Raw genomic sequence first — 19,902 nt, 5'->3', positions numbered from 1 at the left:
CCCCCGCGAACTTCACCACGTCCCCCCCGTGCACCAAAATCAAGTCGATCATCTTCCCAAAATACTCGTTCAAGTGCGACGTCAACACCTCCACGCCCCTCGGCCCCTTCTCCGTCACCATCTCGCACAAACTCGTAAACCCAGATATGTCCGCGAACAACACGCTCGCGTAAAAGTTCTCCGCGTGCGGCGCCTTCATCCCTCCCGACTCGCATATAAACTTCAGCAACACCTTCGGCGCGTAACTCGACAACGCCCTCAAAAACCCAGACCTCCTCGACACCTCCTTCTTCCTCTCCCCCTTCCCCACCTCCGCAAAACACCTCCAAAACTCGTCGTAGTACTTCTTCTGCTCCTCCATGTTTATAATCGACGCGTGCGCCGCCTGCTTCGACCTCTCCTCCGCGCTCGCGAACGCCTTCATCCCCCCCCACGACAAATCGTCGTCCGTAAATCGAAACAGCAAGTCCTTGTCGTCCTCAAACAACCTCTTCCTCAACTTCAACGCCGGCACTATCAACCCCTCCCTCTGAATCGCCTGGCCAAGCAAAATCGCCCTGTCCCTCCTCACCTTCAAATTCTTCATCAACCAGTCTATCGCGTCCGTCGCCGTGAAACAATACTCGTGCACCAACAAAAAATGCCTCCTCACCCTCGTCACCACTCCACTCTCCGGCTCCTTCATCCTCTTCACCACCTCCACCAACCTCTGCCGGTCCCCCACCACCTCCTCCGACTCCACTCCCGACGCCATCGCCCTCGACTCCTCGCAGCTGTACTCCTCCTGACCCTCCCTCGCCCCCCTCCTGCTCCTCTCTCTCCGACTCGGACTCCGACAACAACACCAACTTGCTCCTGTCTCTCTCCACCTTGCACGCCCGGTCCTCTCCGCACCGCGAAGACTGGTCGCTCGACTCCTCCGTCGACCTCGCCCCGCTCACCAGCCCCTCCTGATCGCTCCCACCCACCACTGTCCGCATACAAACGCGTCAAAAAAATTTTCCTCGAAATTCGTCCCTCCTAAAAAAAAAAAAGCCGGTACGCACATCGAGACCTCAACTCCTTGTACTTCGACTTCTGGCCCTCCAGCGACTCCGAAGTGACCACCATCTCGCTCCCCCGCCGGTTCCTCCTCCCCTTCAACCCCCCCCCCCCGCGCACCATACGTCTCCAAACCCAACGAACCCAACTTCTCTCCCACTAACCCTTCGGCCACAGAACTTAGATGCCCCCCTGCCTTCGCGTCCTTCTTCGCGCGCCTCGTCCCTCGACCACTCGCCCTACCCCCCGCCTCCTGTTGCTCCTGCGCCACCCCACCCTGTGTGCGTAACCCTCGTATAGAATCTCCTTTCTTGCCTCTCCCTTCCTCGCCTTTCTCTTTCCCATCCTGGGTTCCAGACGAAGAGCTCCCTGTCATCGCAAACTCCACATTCAACACCAATACGTCCCAATCTTCGGATGTACCCTTACCTGGGAAGCAATCAGAGTAGTCTCGCCCTACATCGACGGGGAAAAAAAAAGGCGCGCTGTCGTAAATTCACACTTTTTTGATACCACGCAAAAAAAAAAACGCACACACCTCCAGTGTTCACACCCTCAAACCACAACGACCAGCCAGGATCCACAGACACCCAACTCTCGACAGAATCGATAAATTATGGCGCGCGTATCTCTCCAACAGGAAAAAAAGTGAACATGGGCCATGAAAAAACTTTGTACCATTGAAAAAAAAAACACACATTTGTAAATCTCCATGATCCAAATACCTCTTAAGTGCCAAAAAACGCCGCCAGAATGGCTAGCCATAGAGCTGCAAGGAGAAATCCAAATCGAAACGAACTGCGCTCTCAACGGCATCCCGCTGGGCAGTCTCTCAAAAAACCCAGACGTGTGTACTCTCTCTCTCTCTCTCTCTCTCTCTCTTTTTTTTTTGTGCGCCGCCCCCCCATCCGCGCGTAACTGACGCCGTTGCAGGGATCGGCGACCCTGAAGGTGGGAAACCATGAACTGAGAGGAAGTCTGGTAACGCTGGCAAAACCATTCGCAGTCCTGAAAAAATCCACAGGCGATAAAACCTCTTATGACGTAATAGGCATCATAAGGAAAAAATACCTGTTTAAAAATAGACCAAAGACCATACTTCCTACAATAGGCTAAAAAGAAATACGTACATTTTTTTCGCGCTTTCTCCTCCGACGCGGCTAGTAGTACCCCCGCTTGGAACATGCCTTGGGCGAGATAGTCCAGGACGCGCTCCGTCGTGGATCCGGAAGCTTGCGCAATTTCGTCCTGTTTGGTTCTCTCCAGCTGGACGAACTTGAAGAGCAGCTCGCCGTCCAGCACAGCCCTGACGTGAGTGTGAGTGAGACGATAGGCCGGGCGGGTCAGGCGAAAGGCGTATGGGTGGAGCCCCGCCGTGTGCTCCAGCTGCTCGACGAGCCTCGACTCTATTTTTCGAAGGACAGCGAACACGTGGTCCGATATAGGTATCATGTAGGCGAGACTGCCGTCTAACCCTCCGAGGAATGTTCCGATGTCGAGGTCGGCATCCTTTCGCTCGCCGGGAAGGGGACGCGCTTGAAAGCGAACCATGCATTTCGAAAGTGTACCGTAATAAAAATCCCCTTGACAGATTAGTTTTGTGCCGTCTAGCGACTTGAAGTCCTCGGGGTCGTAGACGTATAGGTAGATGTTCCCGCGGTCGTCCGAGGCGACGAGTGAGAGCTTCTCTTGTTGCAGGATCATGGTTGTGCCGAGGACGTTGAACTTGTCGTAGTCCTTGGCGAGCAGCTGAAGGTTCTTGAGCGGGTCCATCCAGCGAAGTAGGCGAATGCTTCGGTGGATGTCGCCGAGCAGGATGTAGTTCTTGATCACGGAAATGTCGACGGTGGAGAGTTGGACGTCGAAGAAGGCGATGGGATAGAGACCTTCGTTGGCGCGAAGTTGGTACAGGTAAATTTGCCTTCCTTCGGAGGCGATCAGAATGCCGTTGACGCAGTCGATGGAAGACACTGGACTGCGGCGCTCTTTGGAGAACTTCAGGTTGAGCTGGGCTCGAGTCGGGGACGACGAAGAAAGTTGGTTGACGATATCGAAGACCACGATTCGACCCTTGCAAAGTACGTCCTCTCCGCGAACGATCGCCGTGGCGAGCACTAGGAAGTTCATGCGCTTCGGACGGCGGTCCGCGTGGGTGTAGTAGTCGAGAGAAAGCAGTCGCACGATGCCGCATTCCTCGGGCAGAAGCGCGTAGACGTCGGTCGTCTCCCAAATGGACGGATCGATCAAATGCAGCTCGTATTTCTCTTCGAATATAGGGGGAAGGCGCAAATCGAGGTGAGCGGGAGCCGAGTCCTTCTTGGGCAAGTCGGGGTTGGAAAGCAGATACCTGGTCATGTCGACGTATCGATTGGAAAGCACGACCGCGACGGTGTTCTCCTCGGAGTCGTAGGCAATCGAGTAGGGCGTCATGCGCAGGGGAATGCGGAAGACGGACGTCCCCCCGCCCGTGCACTCAACGTTCCAGGAAGGGTCTAAATAGGCGAACTTGAAGCGGCCTGAAGTCGTGTAAATGAATCCGTTGGGACATCCCGCGCTGTTGATCGGCGCCCAGGCGTGGATGGACCCCTCTCCTACGAGGCGCTGCATGCGCGGGTAGTCGCGCTCGCAAAATATCCACATCGGGAAGTCGCCGGTAATGAAAAATCCGGAAAACCCTGAAAGGTTGAAAAACGGATGAATTCTTGAATAAACCCATTCGCGCTTCTGCAAAGACAAAATCTTGATGTCGTCGTGCTGGTCGGCGGGCGCGTCTCCCTGTTGGTGAAACGAATAAACCGTGTTAAACGCGACCGTGGGCAGCGACACGCGAACGAAACGAATCGGCAGAACCGACTCATCAACCAAAAGATCTTCGTAAAAATAACAGTGATAGACCAAAATGTTCCCGTCGTCCAAGCACGCGATCAAAAACGGAAGACTGCACTTCGAGCCAACCGACTCAATGCGCAAATCAACGACGATCGGCATGTCTTCTTGCTTGCCAACGACCTCGCTAAATGTCCAATAAAGACTCGGGTCGTTGTCGTGCTCCAAACGCTGGCGACCGTTATTGAGACCCGCACACCTGTACACACATTCGAACGTCGAGATCCGGTAAAATTCGAGCGTCCCGCTTTCGTACGTCAGCGCGAGGTAAGTCGGCCTCACCAGCTCGGACGAGGGAAAGACCTTGGACTCCCAATTCGTCCTGCTCGGCATTTTCTCCTTCTTCTTGGCGTGCTGTCGAGCACCAATCCCGCCATACAAAACGATCTCTATGGGGTCGTTACACATTTCCACGTACTCCTCCTCGTCCAAAATGTGACTCCCTTCGACTTGGCCCTCCAAGTCGTCGACCTCGTCGGGCAACTCGCAAACCCTGGAACGCGCCTCCGCAGTCAGCAAGTTGAACCCGACCACGTTGCTCTTGTCTCGAAACAGCGCCAACATCGTCACCTTCTCGCACAACTCGGGCGGACCGCGCGCCAAGTCCAAAGAATCCAAAGACTCGTCCAACTCGTAGAGCTGCACCACGCCGCTGTCCAACAATACGGCCACGTACGGGTCCGAAATATCGCTCCAAACCACGTACCGACCTTCCGGCACCTCTCGAACTTGTACCACTCGCAAACCATCTAACAGCAAAATGCAGTAATACTGAACTTGCACGATCAGACGACCGCCTGCAACGTTCCCCGCGTTCAAAGACGTGTTGCGAACGATGTCGGGCACGCCGCTCGCAATCGTAATGTTGTCGTCTCCGACCTCCAAAACAACCGTCGAGCCGGACTGTGCAAGAAAAATGTACTTTTGAAACCTCTCAGCGCGAGAAAACTCCGCGGCTCGACCGGACGCCTCCCCCTCGCCCCGCCCCTCTCCACCATCGCCCAAGCCGTGCGACTCACCCGACTCGCAATACAACGTCCAAATCGCGTTGCAATCTGCCAAATCCACCGAACTCACCACGACAGGTCTGATGCCGTGCCTTATAATTGTGAGCGCTCCGCTCTTGTCGATCCCACTGCAGGCAATCAATTCGTACTCCTTGGTCTCAGAATGTTCGTACAACGCCTCATCCTTGACAATCGGCTTGAACGTGTAATCACCGAGTGGCGCAATGCAAATCAAAGACTCAACCGCCTCAACCTCCCACTTAATGTACCTCTGAGTCTGTCCCTGCAACGTCAGCTTGCTCAACTGCATCGACTTCAACACCTTGACGACGCCCTCTTCGAAATCCTCCTCGTCAATCAGCTCCGAATACTGCGCGTAGGCGGACCCCGCGTCGGGAGACCCCTCCTCGGCAACCACCTCCACCGGCGTCGTGGCCAAGCGCTTCTTGTCGCTAACTCGCTCAGACGCGTCAACCACAGACCGGTACACCATCAACAACGAATCTGCCAAACGAGCGCCCAAAAACAAGTACTTTTCCGATAACACACACAGACACGATACCAAAATGGAGCTCCCCAGACAGTGCAAGTCGATGTGCGTCACCGTGCGGCCGTCCGACACAATGCTCATCATGACGAGGTGACCAGACGAAATAGACAACAAAACCGTATAGTCGTTCAAAAACGTGTATTGCGCATTGTCTAAAGACAACGTCAAAGGCGATGCCTCCGAAACGAACTTGCCAGCGCTCTGGTGGGTAACGTTATCGTCTCCAAACTTGTTCAGCGACAACCTGTACCTCGAAGAGTGGTCCAAATATAAAATCGCGTTCGGCGACAAAATGCATGCCCCCCCAGGAGAACGCAGCGGGCAAATCCGATAACAATTGTACGGAAGGTGATCAACCGACCAAACCAACATCGACTTCTGCATAGGCATGTTCAACGTGATAATCGCTACTGACGCACTATCTCCAAATATAGAACACCGACCTATCCAACTCCCCACGGGTTCGTACAATATCATCAGCGCCGGCTCATAATAGCCATGCATAAACTTAATATCCTTGGCATTTTTAACTCCATAGTCCGGCAAACGCACCACGTAAGACGGCGGGTAGTACGCCTTCTTGCCGCCCCTCGCAGGCACCTTGGAGGCCGCCGGCTCGGACCCAGCTTCTAGGTTCTTGGTCGACTGTATGCTGTTCGACGCGCCGCGCGTGTCGATGAAAGGAATCACCGCCACAAAGCAATCGCACACCAAAACACATGCACACCTCCTCTCGTAGTCAACGATCACTCTGGGGGGAATCAGGTGCTGGCTAGGACCTTGCTGTCGATTTTTGACATGTCAGTTTTTTTTCTGGCATATTCGAGAAAAAAAAAGTACGGATGCCTATCTCTCCTCTGCCAAGCGCGCACCTTTGAAAAAACGTTGGGATCGAACCGGTGCATCGAAACGATATCCATTTTGTGCTTTGAAGCGTCCCACTCCACAATAGAAACTCTGCAATCGGCGAAGCACAGGATTAGGGCATCGGTGGCGTGCCCAAATAGTCGAATTGAAGCCATGGCCTCGACGTTTCCAAACAGCATCGTCTCATACACCAGCTTCAACCTGGTGGCCTTGGCTACCTCGTCGCAAAAATCTTCCAATCCATCGAGCTAAAAAAATGAGAAAAAACCACAAATCACTTACAAACCACGAGACAGTACGTACCTGTTCATCCGGGTGAAGAAGGTAAATTTGGATGAAACAAGCCTTCGCCACTATCAGATTCGTCTCATTCGGACCTGTGAATGCCGACTTTACACAGTGATCAACTGCACTGGCTAGCGCAACTCGCTTGGTGAGTGCATAGCACATCAAGCTTCATACAGGATAAATAAATGCCCTAAGAGAGGAGAATCTATAGCAACTCTATGAGGGAGACACCTATTTTTTTTTTTTTCGCTTTTCTCAAAACAAAAAAAAAGCAATTCCTGTTTTCTGGCTATCAAAAACCATACTCTTTGATAAGTTCTTATACAAACCATGAGCGGTGGATTGGACATCGAATCCAGCAGCCCCTACGATCTCAACAAGAGTCAGCGTACGAAATCTGATGTCTGCACACCCTCAAACGCGGACATATCTGCATCTCTGAGCATTCGACCAATTCGTCTGGAGAGACCAATACCTAAAACACAAAACCAAGAGTAACAGTTAAAAAATTCGCGCTCAATGTCGACTAACGTGCAGCTTTAACAGGTATCTCTTGCTTTGATGTGCACCCAACCTTGACGAGCACCATTCAGATTGCCGACAAATCGAAAGACGCTCAACATTACAAAGACTCTGGAGATGCATGCACCTTTGGTGACCACGTCTTCGACATTCTTCCATGCGGCGAAGAAAACTCGCCTCCTTTCTCGCACCGCGGCCAAATTGAAGTCCAGAAGAATGACATTTCCTCTAGAGAACAACGCTCACAAGAGCTCAGATACGAGACGAGCGCGCGTCAATACGAAAGAATATCGAGAAAAATAGTACGAGATACAGTCAAGTAAAGGCTCGATCTATTTGATCGTTAGACACAAAAACTGGATAAACGTTTTTATCGCGCTAACTTGCTTTCCGTGTCTAGGATGTCCCGTGCAGCGTAGAGGTAACAGACGAGGACCTGGAGTCCGACATTACCAGGTTGATTTTGAGCGGAAGGAGGAGGGCACTCGCTACGCATCAAGCGTCCGAAGTCGAAAAAGAAGTATTGACGTGTTACAGAGAAAACGTTAAATTGAAGGTGAGACAAAAAAAGCTAGAACAGACGGTCAACCGTCTGCAAATGCAAATAAAACTCCAAGATTCAGAAAAAGAGTCATTTGCGTCTGAGCTTGGAGCCTTGAAACTCAAGTATCAAGACGCCGCCGCTCTCCTTGAAAAATACGAGGGAAAGGCGAAAAATTGGGAGAGGCAAGTTGAAAAGCTCGAAGAACAAGTTGAGTCATACAATTTGATGAAAAAGAAGCTTTCTGAATTCAGGTTGGCATATGAGAAATTGGAAAGACAGCTTTGCTCAGAAAAGGAAAAGAGCAAAAGTTTACAAAAGCAATTGGATAAAGCGAATTCCGATCTGCAACAGCTAAAACATACCAGAAATAAAGAATTATCTCATTTTCAAGAATTTCAAAGAGAAACAGAAAAACGCATCAATGAAAAGTTAACACTCGAGCGCACCCGTACCCAGGAAATCTCGGATTCAATCAAGACCAAACTCGAAGCTGAATTCTGTCGACAAGTTCAATTATTAGAAGAAAAAAGATCGGAAGAACTGAAAAAACAAAATCTTAAATCAGAAAGAAACTACCAAGTCTTGCAAAAGAAACTAGAGAAACAAGTCAGCGATGCAACGGCAAAAAAAATCCAGCTAGAATTCACGGAGAACCAACTCAAGGTGTCAAAAGATAAGATCGCTGAATTGACGATGAAATTAGCAAGTTGCGAGATTAACTGTAATCAAAAACAGCTGGCACTTAACCATGCGTACGAGCAGATCGAAAGACTTACCTCAAGAACAAAGCTTAAAAAAATTGATTTTGCTTAAATCGATGTGTGTTGCGAAAAAACCTCTAAGCGAAAAATTTCCAAAATCGTCTTTATTCTGATCTACGCACCTTTGATCAAAAAATAGCGAAAAGAGTCACTACACAGAAAGGTGGTTGATAGATATGCTTCTCTTCTCAGTGTTAGTAAATAATAAAAAGATTTTTCTAAGACAAAATTTGTCCTATCCTACGCACATCTATGCGTTTGCTTCTTATCTCATGCTTCTTATCTCATGCTTCTTGTTCCCACCATTCAGAAGACTGGTCATCGGCAAGGAAGAAAGTGTATGACAAAATGATTTCGCGAATGTTCGAATAGATGCGGTCATTCAGTATTTCAGGGTCTATGTAGAAATATACAGGCATGTTGACGGTCTCGTGTGGATTGAGACGCTGTTCGTCGAAGCAGAAGCATTGAATTTTATTGAAGTAGATTCCAGTGCCTTCTGGAACCACATGGTAGGTCGCAATTCCAACGAGAGGCTCGTCAGCGTGATTAGATGCCTGGTAAAAAGCTAAAACCTTCTCACCTGGTAACACGTCGATGGAGGATTGAACGGGTGTAAAAGACCAGTTGAGCGTTTTGCTGACTTGAGACGTGAAAACGACCCGAATCGGGTGGTCTGGAACGATTTCTGGAGTGATAGAAGAGTCTAGGGAGAAAAATTGTAGCGTAAAAAGCGTACAACATATAAATGTAGAATATACATACCGGCGATTTGAGTGGTGCCTAAATATCCCGTAGAAGAGCAATACATTTTGTACAAGGGGACGGCAGCATATCCTGCCGCGCCCGCCAGGGCAATAATAGCCAAGGCATGCATAGCGACGCGCCGATTGGCGATGCTACTTTTTAATTTTGGTGGTTTTGCCATAGAATACGTAAATGTCTTCGCTTTTCGAAAGTCTCCAGCTCGGTCGCCGTCTTGCGTGTAGGATCGACTAAGCTCCTTTCCTTGAAACCCCTTCCTCGAGACTATGATGTGTGGATGAAGAGGCGAACGAAAGCCTAGACTCGAAATTTTGGGAGAGACCTGGTGGTGGTAGCCTGAGCATGGATAGAACCATCTAGTTCCGGACTAGACAAGGTGACGCGTCATTGAGCAAATCAGATATGGAAAAAAAATGACAATATCTTCAATCTTACTACCCGAGCAGACGACTTCCATAGACGGCCACACACATTGAGCGGGATACAAGGTAGAAGAGAGAATGAAAAAAAATGCATTTTTCAAAAATAGTCAGACGAATATAGATTACAAGGTCTAAAAAACTGTATGGACTTTCGCAACTTTCAGTGACAACAAAGCATCTAGAAAGCAAATTGAAATCAAGTAAAAAAAAAAAAAAAACGAATTTTAATGAGGAAGGTCTTCATGTTGGTGGCCAAATTGGTAGAATGAATTGATTGCCACCTTTGGCACGTGACAAAAATGTGTATGTTTTAGAACAGGTAAAAGCATTGAAGTCCTACTTTGATCAAATTCCAAAAGAATTTCTAAGTTGTTCGAGCTACACGAACCTTATCACAAAGGATCGGGACGCGACGAACGAGGAACGTGGCTGACTGCGGCTGCTATTCATGGAAACGTATGTCAGCCGCTTTGAAACGTCCTGATCGCCGCATAGATCGGAGGTGAAGGTGCTCGCGTCCGACAGGACAGAACAAGTATGAACTGACAGGAATTAAAAGTTGATGTGCTAAAAAAAATCTTGACGACTGTACATTTTTCCAAGACGCGACTTTTACTGAATGACAAGAGAACCGCCGCAGAAGGGAATATGTCCAGAGCTTTAAGCTTTAGCCCCAAATAATGTTGCCAGGGCAAATGATACAAGCAAACAATCGAGAAAAAAATGATCATTTAAAGATTTAGGTAAGGACACGAGGCCTCATATCGACTGTAGGGCCAAAGACAGTGTACCAGATTAAGGGCAAAACTGTAAATCGATCAGAGCAACTTTCAAGTTTGAACATTTTTCAGAGGCACGATCAAATCTATCCCAACGCACTTCAACGATCCTGTCACCTTATACAGCCTGCGATGCATTCTGTAAATGAAAATTAAGAAATGAGCCATGTTCACCAACTATAAGTACCATGACGAATGTCGAAGGCAATGATGACCATAATGTCTGTCTCTCTCACAACTAGAACTCTATCGAGGCTATTTTTACTTCTCAAACAATACAAAAATATGTAGTACAAAAATAGTCCATAACGCCCAGCAAAAGGTATCGTGTGATGTCCACTTTGGTACGCAATCTAGTTTCATCCTTCATGATCGCATGTTCTGTAAAATTTAACGTTACGTCTCGAAGGATTGGAAGTATCTTGTGCCTCAAGTTCTGTTTCTCATCGTCTAAAGCCGCCTCGGGCGCCTCGGTTGTTGTTATAGCCTCCTCTATAGCCTCCTCTACCTCCGCGACCCCTAAATCCGCCCTGTCTACCACCTCTTCTGGCAGGCCTGCCGCGAGCTGGCGCCACATTCCTTACATTTCTAAGAGATTCAAGTTTAGTGAAGACAAATTTTTTTTTGCAAGGTCTGAAAAATTTCGTACTTTTTTACGTTTTCTTCCAAAAACATGGATGACGGCAAAAATCGGTCGACCGAAATGTAGCACTTTTCGTTTTTTTTAAAATAAGATGGCCCAAAGCCTTCCTTGGGCTGAACGGAAAAAAACTAAAGTTTTTTCGGAGATCAGAAAGAAATTATAAGAGCACTTGGACACCGAATACACTAACACACAAACTATTAGATTGTCCCCGTTAACAACATACAAATTCATTTATAGGGCCCAGTATCTCATTGACATAACCAAATTCCACTTTGTTTTCTAAAAAAACAGGTGAATTAAACTTGGGGACTCTAGAATAGTCTAAGGCCTTGAACAGCATACAGTCCTCGGAGGGATGTATAAAGACGCCGTAGGCTGCGCTTAAAGGGTGAGTTTTTTGAAGAGACAAAAAGAAAATGCTATCGCTGAAATATATACCCTCAATAGGACTCGGGTTGGATAAGTCAGAGCCGGTTGAATAGCGGCCACGGCCTTTGTACATCTCTATGAAAAATTCAAAGATGTCAAAACTTATTATCGTACCGCGAAAATGACTTTTTTTTTCATTGCGCAGATTCAATCGGTCTGAATTTAGCGCAATATACCCTCGGTGTTTGAGGGACTTCTGTGTAGAAGTTATAAAACCGACCAGATGGCACATCTTATATACCAGCCTTGCTAAACAAATTCTATAGAGGTGTTTTTGGCATGGGAAAAGTGTCGAAGTTATCAGAAATGCCAAAATAAGAATCGAAGTCTTGTCTAGAATTACCGAATTTGTTGATTGCCCAAGCTCTGATATTCATCACATTTTCTGTCCATCGATTTGCTGCTTCAGTGGCGAGCTTAGAATCCTCTACTGCATTGGAGAATACAAGGTGGTCAGAATAGAAGTTCGTGACATCCTTGCTAAAATGAAAAAAACATACCCATCGCCTGAACGAGCACAGGATCGTTGTTCTTTAATTTTTTTATGGCTTGTTCCAAATCATTAACTTCACTTTGAAGTTTTTTGAGTTCTTCTAGCTTTTGGTGTCTTTCATCGCTCTCTTCCCGGCCCACCAAGGCATTTGTGTATTTTTTCTGCAGCTCTTCGAGCTTAGAACTGCTTTTTTCAATGTTTTCTTCTAGATTTTTGATTTTGCTCTGCTTGGCTTCTATCGTGTCTCCCACGAACGCCCAGTAGATGGAGGAAGCGCCCACTTTGCTCGTTTGAATGGAGCCTTCATTTGCTAGCTCCAGTACAATATCCTTAATCAGATTTCGAGCTTTTGAAAAATAGAGATGCCACGTTAGCGAATCGAATACATTAGACCTGCAAAAAGAAAACAACGAATACGGCTTACTAATTCCCTTCTTTGAGGCCTTATCTTCTATTTCAGATAGACAAATAGGTTCATTCTGTTCTCCGGAAGCGATTTCATAACGTTAGAGACAATCGAGGAGTCGTACTAAAGGCCTGCCAATGAAAAATGAGTTTTACACGCGTACGAATTCCAGAATGACTTGAAAAACTAGTCTCTTCTTGTCAGCTGCGGATGTTCGCTTGTTCTAAGCAGGTTTACTCGAAGAAAATATTAGGGTACTAAAAACTACAGATGCATACAGGCACGCGGCTCGGTATAAAATCTAGCCCCCGTAAAAAAAAGACATACCATTCTCTTTGACAAAAATGCAGAGTCGGCGCAATAAGGCCTACGCAACGAATACGTGAAAGGAAAAATGAAGAAACCTGTACCGCAAGTCAGTACATAATGTTTTACACATATACATATAGTACACATTGTGAGTTGACTAAAACACCAAGTAAATTCAGTGGAGACATTGTGTTCTTGTTGCCACACTTTACGTCATTGAGACGATCCGGTGGAGCTGAATTTTTTGGAATTTGCAATTTTCGACGACGACTTGGAAGCCAATATCCGTTTTCGGAATGCTGAGAATGTCGCGGATTTCGCGAATACTTTTGACTGAAAAAACCGAGTTCGTGTACTAAACATCGCGACTCTATAAGACCTATAGAAACCTTTTTGAATCCTGCCTTGTTTAGAGGGGAAAAACAACCTGTCAAATTTGACAAACTGTGCAAATTCTCTAATAATTGGGAAAATGGTTTTTGAAATAACAGTTCTTTTTGTGATGCATAGACCATTGTGTTGTACGTGCTCGCAAATTAGAGTTATTCGTCCACATTACCAAGTGAACGCACAAAAAAACAGGTGCTGTGGACAGATTGAGGCTGGCAATTTTTTTTGGTTAAATGATCGAAACGCAACGAAGCAGGTTAGAGAAATACAACTAAAAAGTCTGTAAGGATTCAAAATTTTTATGTAACGTTTGCGTTTGTGGCGAATTGGCTCTCTGCATCAGCTTGGTGTCGGTTCTATGTCGAAGACGAGTAGATCGAATACACAAATTTTTTGATACATTTAGACTGTACAGACAGCGTCGACTATATTGGGCGACGAGGGCACTGGAACGTAATTGGGTCGCAGCCACAAAAAGCGTTCATCGAAAAAAACTGTACCCAAAAAGCGACGTTCCAAACGTCTACAATGGTTGCATTTGTTAGTTAGAAACGCGACTTCTCTGCACAGAATCAACTATGGTGAGACGGATCCAAAAAGCAAAAAAAAAAATTGATTGTGATTTGAGAATTCAGAGGAATTTTCTATTGATTCAAAATGCTAGTTTTTTTAATGTATCTAGCGACTTTGCCACGGAGCGGGAAAAAAAAATAATTTAAACTTGCCAAGCAAGCGATTCTAGTTTTTCATCACAACGCCTTCCGCTACAACGAAAAATGTATGCGTGCTCGCTCTTTTTGTTCGCAAAGAATGCCTGACGCCGTGTAGTGAAGAGTCGACAACGAAAAAATCAGACACGGGTTTTTTTTGTGCAGGCCGTTTTGTGAATTTTCTTTCGAGTTGACCCTCTAGCAAAGGAGCTAATAAAAATTGCCTCTCTCTCTCAGGAGTGATGATCCTAATTATGAAAAATATTTCAAATTAGTGTATTCAAACTTTTATAAAAGACTTGTTGAAACTGGAGATTTGGAGAGGTAAGAAAAACAATGTTTTCCGCCAAAAAAAAAACTGACGTTATCTTTTTCCAGGCTTAAATTGTGGCTGACTGCAAAGTTGGACGAGACGGGATGGAGAGGTATATTGAAACGAGATTTTATAGAGTATGTACAAGACCACTATAATAGCCAGTACGATTCAGAACAAGAGTCAAACGAGAGCAGTGAGGGGACAAAAGAAACGAATTGGGCCATCATCGAAGAGTTGACAGACAAGTTTTTAGTCAAGGCAAAAGGTAAAATAGGGGTTTCATTTTTTTTTTCGAAGTAGCAATTTAACTCATTTTATAGCACAGATCGAGTTCCGTTGAACATCAAGACTGAACTGCTGCAGAGATTGAAGACGATCATATCGAGAACACACAGCACCACGTTCGGGATCACTTTTAACCAAGAGAATGCGCTAAAATAAAAGTTTGATTACATAACAGATCGGGACGGAAGAGTCGGATAGGCACTTTGAAGAAAAGTGACCATTCGTTTGATGGCAGAAATGTACTTTCTCTGAGTTTCGTCGTTTAGAACATGAGCAACAGAAGATGTCGAAATTTTTTCTCGAGCAGATCTCTCGTGAATGCCGACCATAGTTACACCCATAGGCCAGGGCGCATTACCAATAGCAAGTCTGTAATAGGCGTCGTTTGCTTGCCTGTAGTCATAAACTTTACATGCTTTATATATCTCAAAAACATGCACAAAAATATCGTCTTGAACAGGTTCAACGCCTTTTCGACCAGACAGTTGAAGAAGAAAAGGTCGAATGTAATTCTGAGTTTGCTTAAATCGAGCAGATTCCACTTTTCCTTGCGCTGATTTTTTCGTAACATCATCGCGATCGTCCAAACGGTGCTTCCATTCCGCAAACGATTCGCGACACCAAAACAAAACTTCTTCCTGTGGATTTTTAGGTTCGCGATCCTCTATCAAAAAAATCGCATCTTCCTGCTGAATTTTCTTCTTGGCTGCCTCGGTTTCACCCTCTACTTCTTCTTCCTCGCGTATAATGCGCGTCCATTCCTTCTCGTTGGTTTCGTTATATTCCATGGGCTTCATGTGCTCAAGCTTTCGGAGCCGCTCGGCCCTCTGTAAATCGCTCTCACCAAAGTAGGTAATAGGCTCTCCGCGCGCCCTCAAACGACACAAAACCTCCTCTAAAGGTAAAACGGCCCGAATCTAAAAAAAAAATTAGCACACAACCAGCCCCACGCACAAGAATATCGCACATCTCTCACACACACGCACCTGTTTCAGCGGCTGTTCCTCTTCATCTTTGAGCCCATACTTTCCAGACGACTCCTGCGCGCTCAGCTTGGCCTCCAATTTCTTCGAAAAAATTATTACTCCTGTTCAATTCTCTATATACAAGCTGCACATAAAGTCGTACCCTTCTTCTTGCTTCCTCTCTCTCCCTCTCCTCTTCCAGATACTTTCTCTGTCTGTCTTGTTCTATTTCTCCTCTCTTCACCCACTTTCTAGAAGTGTCAGACCCGCCAAGACAGCGTTTCTTCTGGTTTATCTGATCCTTCAAAAAAGAAAGCGACATGCCTGCCAATCCCTATTGCAAACAGGGCAGCGAAATCACAGTCGACCACCGTAGCAACCGCACACCTCAAGGGGAAAAACAAACAAGCACGCTGCAACCACACTGCGCATTGCGCCGTGAGACATCCAACTTGATGCCCACGCTACCAAAACAAAGAATGATCGTTGTACCGGAAAAAATTTGACAAGACACCCTAAGCGCACAAGGCCATGCCCTTGGACTCACACGACCTCGCGTCCGTCCGTCGTCTCACAGGCTCGACCTGCGCACGCATATCACGCCTACAACCCCCCGTCGATATGGTTGAGTAGTCGTCAGTCATACATAATATGGTAATACACTCATATACACAATCTATATCACACACATCAAAGTTGGTTCGCCGTCGTTTTTGGCAATCAATAGGTCGGAAAGTCGGAATCGACCTCTCTTGACCAGGCGCTAACTCCGCCAATGATGCTTTTGGCATTGTAGAAGCCCAGGTCGACCAGCTTTTTGACGGCTAGTTGCGAGTCCTTTCCCCTTCTGCAAATGACGTAGATGGGCGAGGACGGGACAACAGGGGGGTCGAGCCGCTGGATCACGTCATCCAGTTCAGACAGAGGCGCATTGACAGATTGAGGAAGAGAGCAAATGTTAAATTGCACTGACGGTCGAACGTCTAATAAAAGATGCTTCTGCTTTTTCTCGAGAACTTGAAAAAAATAATCTCGGGCGGTTATCTTTTGACTGTCCGGAACGATGGAGGCGTTGCCGGGTAGAATAGGCGAAGGCGAACAAGATTCGTAGTTAAATAGCTTGGTTATTCTTGGGCGGTCTCCGCAAACAGAGCAATTAGAGTTTCGCGCTCGAAGCTTGAATTCGCGAAAAACACTCGTATTCGCATCCAGATACAACATACGTCCAGACAAAGTCTGGCCACAAATAAGAACCTTTATGGCCTCTAATGCCTGAATGCACCCAATGATCCCAGGAACAACGCCCAATACGCCCTCGTTGTTGCAATTGCCTTGCGCGTCCCGTGGAGGCGGATCAGGAAACAAACACCGGTAGCAAGGACCCATTTCTCCATAATGGTATACAGTAACGTGGCCTTCCATCCTTAGTGCAGAACCAGATACCAACGGCTTGTCTAACATCACGCACGCATCGTTGATCAAGTACCGAGACGAAACATTGTCTGTACAATCCAGTACCAAATCATAAGGACGAATGATCTCTAACGCGTTCTCAGGCATCAGCATCACCGGATAGGCCACCACACGCGTGTCCGAATTAAACTCGCGAATAGACCGGCTGGCAGAAATTGACTTCAGCTCTCCTTCATCAGATTCCTTGTGAATAATTTGGCGCTGCAAGTTGCTAATCTCAACTCTGTCGAAATCAACCACGCCAATTCGACCAATTCCAGCCCCACTCAAATACATAGCAGACGTGGAACATAGGCCACCGGCACCAACTATCAAAACAGATTTTGACCTCAACAGCCTCTGACCTACAACATATTAGTATACAGTGTATATGCGCATCCAAAAAAAGTTTCCGCCACCATCAAAACATACGTTCCGGACCTATTTCCGACATGATCAATTGTCTACTGTACCGACGAATCTCATCGTTACTCAATTTCGTGCATTCTAACGGGTCGAGTCTAAGAAAAGGATCACCCGTACAAACGTGAGTTGGGTGACAAGAACGTTCTCTCCTCTTCAGTTCATCCCTCAAAGCGGCGATTTCAGCTCTCAAAGCGGCGTTCTCGGCACTCAGAACGGCATTTTCGGCACTCGCCGGATCTCCCATGCAAGCAATGCAACCAAGACTACTCTACAAGGAATGAAAACCGATAAAAAATTTTTTTAAATATATATAATTCTGTAGCAAGAAGACTCTGCACTCAACTGCATCGCGCTTACAGCGAACTCAACCTCGAAACCATACAAGCGACTGATTTTCTGAAAGATGAACCCATGCAACGCTTGAGAAACGCAACTTGCTTCGAAGGCGCTCAAAACAGTAGACCCCCTCTATACCGATACCGAAAAAAAAAGAACGAAGGCGATACTCGACGCTTAATGCATATACGTGACATTCAATGACTAACATTTCGAGTAGAAGAAGAGACATCAACTTTTCTGACAGGCGTTAGCTTCACATTGAGGCCGGAATTTACCATCGGACTGTAACTTGCTCGAAGTTGAGAGTCCACGTCTATTTTGTTTTCAGAATGTCCCAAAAATGAAGACGTTTTGATTGATTCCCCCCCTAAAAGAGGCGTTCGATTTCCAGTAGTTTCCTTCTTTTTTTTAGATAAGGATGCCTGACGCGCGAGATGATTGGCAGCCAGTTGCCTCGGAGATTGTTGGGGAATGTGAAATTCATAAGCTCCTGGTATACTCTTGTCAGCCGATTTGACAAAGCTCTCGCTCAATGGCAAATTTCCACACTCGTCCAACAGTTGCGGTTCATCAATTTCACCCCAAGTAATAAACGGGGATTGAAGTCCTGCGTGAGGATTTGGAGACGGAACAGTCACAAACGAATGAAGTCGACTCGGTAACCTAGGAGATGACATCACCTCTCTATCGTCTTTCTTTAGACCGAAAACGGTCGGCTTTCCCTGTAACGGGATAAGGAATCCATCCTTATCTCGAGCAGCCTTTTTCTCATCTTTCCATATGCATCCGACAAAGCGTGTGTTTTCTCTTCGAATTTCCTTGTTAAACCTCGAAAAAGCAGGACAATTATCCATCTGAATGCTATCAGGAAAATCCATTAATGCATCCCTAGAATCAGATGCACAAATGACCCGAGGAACATGACCGGATTCAAATACCTTCATATTCTTTCGACCCATCTCCTCTATCTTCCAAAGTCTCTTTTTTGAGGCCATCGATTCTTTTTCTACCAAACTAAAAAAACTAGCATCATCTTCACTCGTGTACTTCACAATAAATTCGTCCAGCGACATATCCTCCGCCTGCCCCTCTTCTGGTATCTCTTGTCTTTCCAACAACGCCACGTCCAGGCCTCTGTCATCCACCCCACCTCCCTTGGCAACTTCGAGAGATTCTCTTCCAGAAGAAGGAGACTGCAGAGACTCTGGGAGACCGCCATACGTAGCCCCTAAACCCCATGCATCACACACGTCATAACGTCACCAAGCTGTACAAATCGCGGGAATAAGCCAAAATTTAGATGAATTTTCCCGACTGTATGTCATATACAAAATCGCTGTTCTAACTGCTTTCTCATACACAAACTAACACATGCGTACCTGTTGAAAACTTCTGGCCATCCCCCATGCCTTTCTTAATTTCCTCCATAGCTAAGATATTCTGATACCTTGCAGCGCTGGTCCATTCAACTCGTGCTTTGAGTTTAGGCAAGTCGGGAAAATAATCCTTTTGTACAATCTGGTCTATTTTCTTAGTATACACGTCCTCGTCCAACACCTGAGGACTAGGCGCGGGCAGCAGACTACCTGATCCATTCTCATCTCTAACAAGTACTAGTGTCTTCCCGCTAGAGACGGTCTTTGGTGTCATAATATCTCTAGATTGAGCGTTGTACACGAAAATTAAAAAATTAATTTCTCAACAGCGTTCTTATGAAAAAAAAAAGTCGAATTTCCTCAAATAGTAGAAGGGATATAAAGAAGCCCGTTTTTCGCACTGTTAACCATCGATTCCATCTACACAAATTCTCTTTACACACTTGTGTAAGATATAGATCACGCACCCTACTCAACTAGTGTCCAAAGAAGCTTAAACGTATCGAATTCACTCATGCTAAATTAGAAGCCTGTGAAACTGCTACTGTCTCACACGTTTCCCGTCACTCTTGAACCAGCATAGCTCATGCATACCTGCAGGGAAGCGCAGAAAAACAAGAGATGCAGCGACTTGAAAAGCGCTTCGTGGACTAGGAATTCCTCTCGTTCTTTTACTCGCGAACTCTAAAAAGGAAGACCACGCAACATGTGACCCACAGACGGGCCAATTGCTATAGATGTTGCATTAAATTTATGCTTGGCATATTCTACATAAAGGATGCGTACACATATAATGCCCAACACTTGGTCCAAAAACAAACAGTTCGAAAGAGACGTTTTTAAATTCTGAAATGTCTTGTGCATTCAGAGCACTGGTTATTTAGATATATAGAGCACAGGCGTTCTATCTATGAATCGAACATGTCGT

The 19,902-nt window shown here is 46.4% G+C and overlaps 4 protein-coding genes and 1 long non-coding RNA gene across 10 annotated transcripts; 2 read left to right on the top strand and 3 right to left on the bottom strand.

The window, feature by feature from the left end:
- Positions 1–1,307: 1,307 nt before the first annotated feature.
- LOC126320362 (uncharacterized) lies at positions 1,308–6,859 on the bottom strand. Its single transcript, XM_049993796.1, has 4 exons — positions 6,655–6,859; positions 6,357–6,599; positions 1,580–6,267; positions 1,308–1,497 (listed from the first exon to the last, which is right to left on the bottom strand). Exons 1-3 carry the CDS (start codon positions 6,799–6,801, stop codon positions 1,597–1,599), a joined length of 5,061 nt encoding a protein of 1,686 aa, XP_049849753.1. The 5' UTR covers positions 6,802–6,859; the 3' UTR covers positions 1,308–1,497; positions 1,580–1,596.
- A 78-nt stretch (positions 6,860–6,937) lies between these two features.
- On the top strand, positions 6,938–8,695 carry LOC126320367 (uncharacterized). Its single transcript, XM_049993802.1, has 3 exons — positions 6,938–7,027; positions 7,186–7,463; positions 7,562–8,695. Exons 1-3 carry the CDS (start codon positions 6,970–6,972, stop codon positions 8,516–8,518), a joined length of 1,293 nt encoding a protein of 430 aa, XP_049849759.1. The 5' UTR covers positions 6,938–6,969; the 3' UTR covers positions 8,519–8,695.
- A 1,969-nt stretch (positions 8,696–10,664) lies between these two features.
- LOC126320366 (uncharacterized) lies at positions 10,665–12,778 on the bottom strand. 2 transcript variants are annotated; one of them, XR_007558084.1, is made up of 8 exons: positions 12,734–12,778; positions 12,570–12,629; positions 12,425–12,479; positions 12,008–12,346; positions 11,517–11,937; positions 11,302–11,453; positions 11,082–11,203; positions 10,665–11,020 (listed from the first exon to the last, which is right to left on the bottom strand). It is a non-coding gene; the product is annotated as an uncharacterized LOC126320366 (long non-coding RNA). The 2 variants fall into 2 exon arrangements; XR_007558083.1 differs by having other exon boundaries at positions 11,622–11,937.
- Positions 12,779–13,799: 1,021 nt separating this feature from the next.
- LOC126320353 (transcription and mRNA export factor ENY2-like) lies at positions 13,800–14,572 on the top strand. Its single transcript, XM_049993779.1, has 4 exons — positions 13,800–13,883; positions 14,053–14,139; positions 14,194–14,396; positions 14,457–14,572. Coding segments are annotated over exons 1-4 (408 nt in total). The 5' UTR covers positions 13,800–13,881.
- On the bottom strand, positions 14,094–19,769 carry LOC126320373 (sulfur carrier protein adenylyltransferase-like). Of its 5 annotated transcripts, none has more exons than XM_049993814.1 (5): positions 18,978–19,769; positions 17,266–18,865; positions 15,545–17,198; positions 15,403–15,483; positions 14,094–15,333 (listed from the first exon to the last, which is right to left on the bottom strand). In XM_049993814.1, the coding sequence occupies exons 3-5, from the start codon at positions 15,701–15,703 to the stop codon at positions 14,581–14,583; spliced, it is 993 nt and encodes a 330-aa protein (XP_049849771.1). In that variant the 5' UTR covers positions 15,704–17,198; positions 17,266–18,865; positions 18,978–19,769; the 3' UTR covers positions 14,094–14,580. The 5 variants fall into 5 exon arrangements, with proteins under 5 accessions (XP_049849771.1, XP_049849772.1, XP_049849768.1 ...); XM_049993815.1 differs by having other exon boundaries at positions 15,545–17,193; positions 18,978–19,282; XM_049993811.1 differs by lacking the exons at positions 14,094–15,333; positions 15,403–15,483 and having other exon boundaries at positions 15,711–17,198; positions 18,978–19,282.
- Positions 19,770–19,902: the final 133 nt, after the last annotated feature.

The sequence above is a fragment of the Schistocerca gregaria genome, unplaced genomic scaffold (genome assembly GCF_023897955.1).
Source record: "Schistocerca gregaria isolate iqSchGreg1 unplaced genomic scaffold, iqSchGreg1.2 ptg000716l, whole genome shotgun sequence".
NCBI lineage: Eukaryota > Metazoa > Arthropoda > Insecta > Orthoptera > Acrididae > Schistocerca > Schistocerca gregaria.
This window is presented reverse-complemented; position numbering and strand designations above follow the sequence as displayed.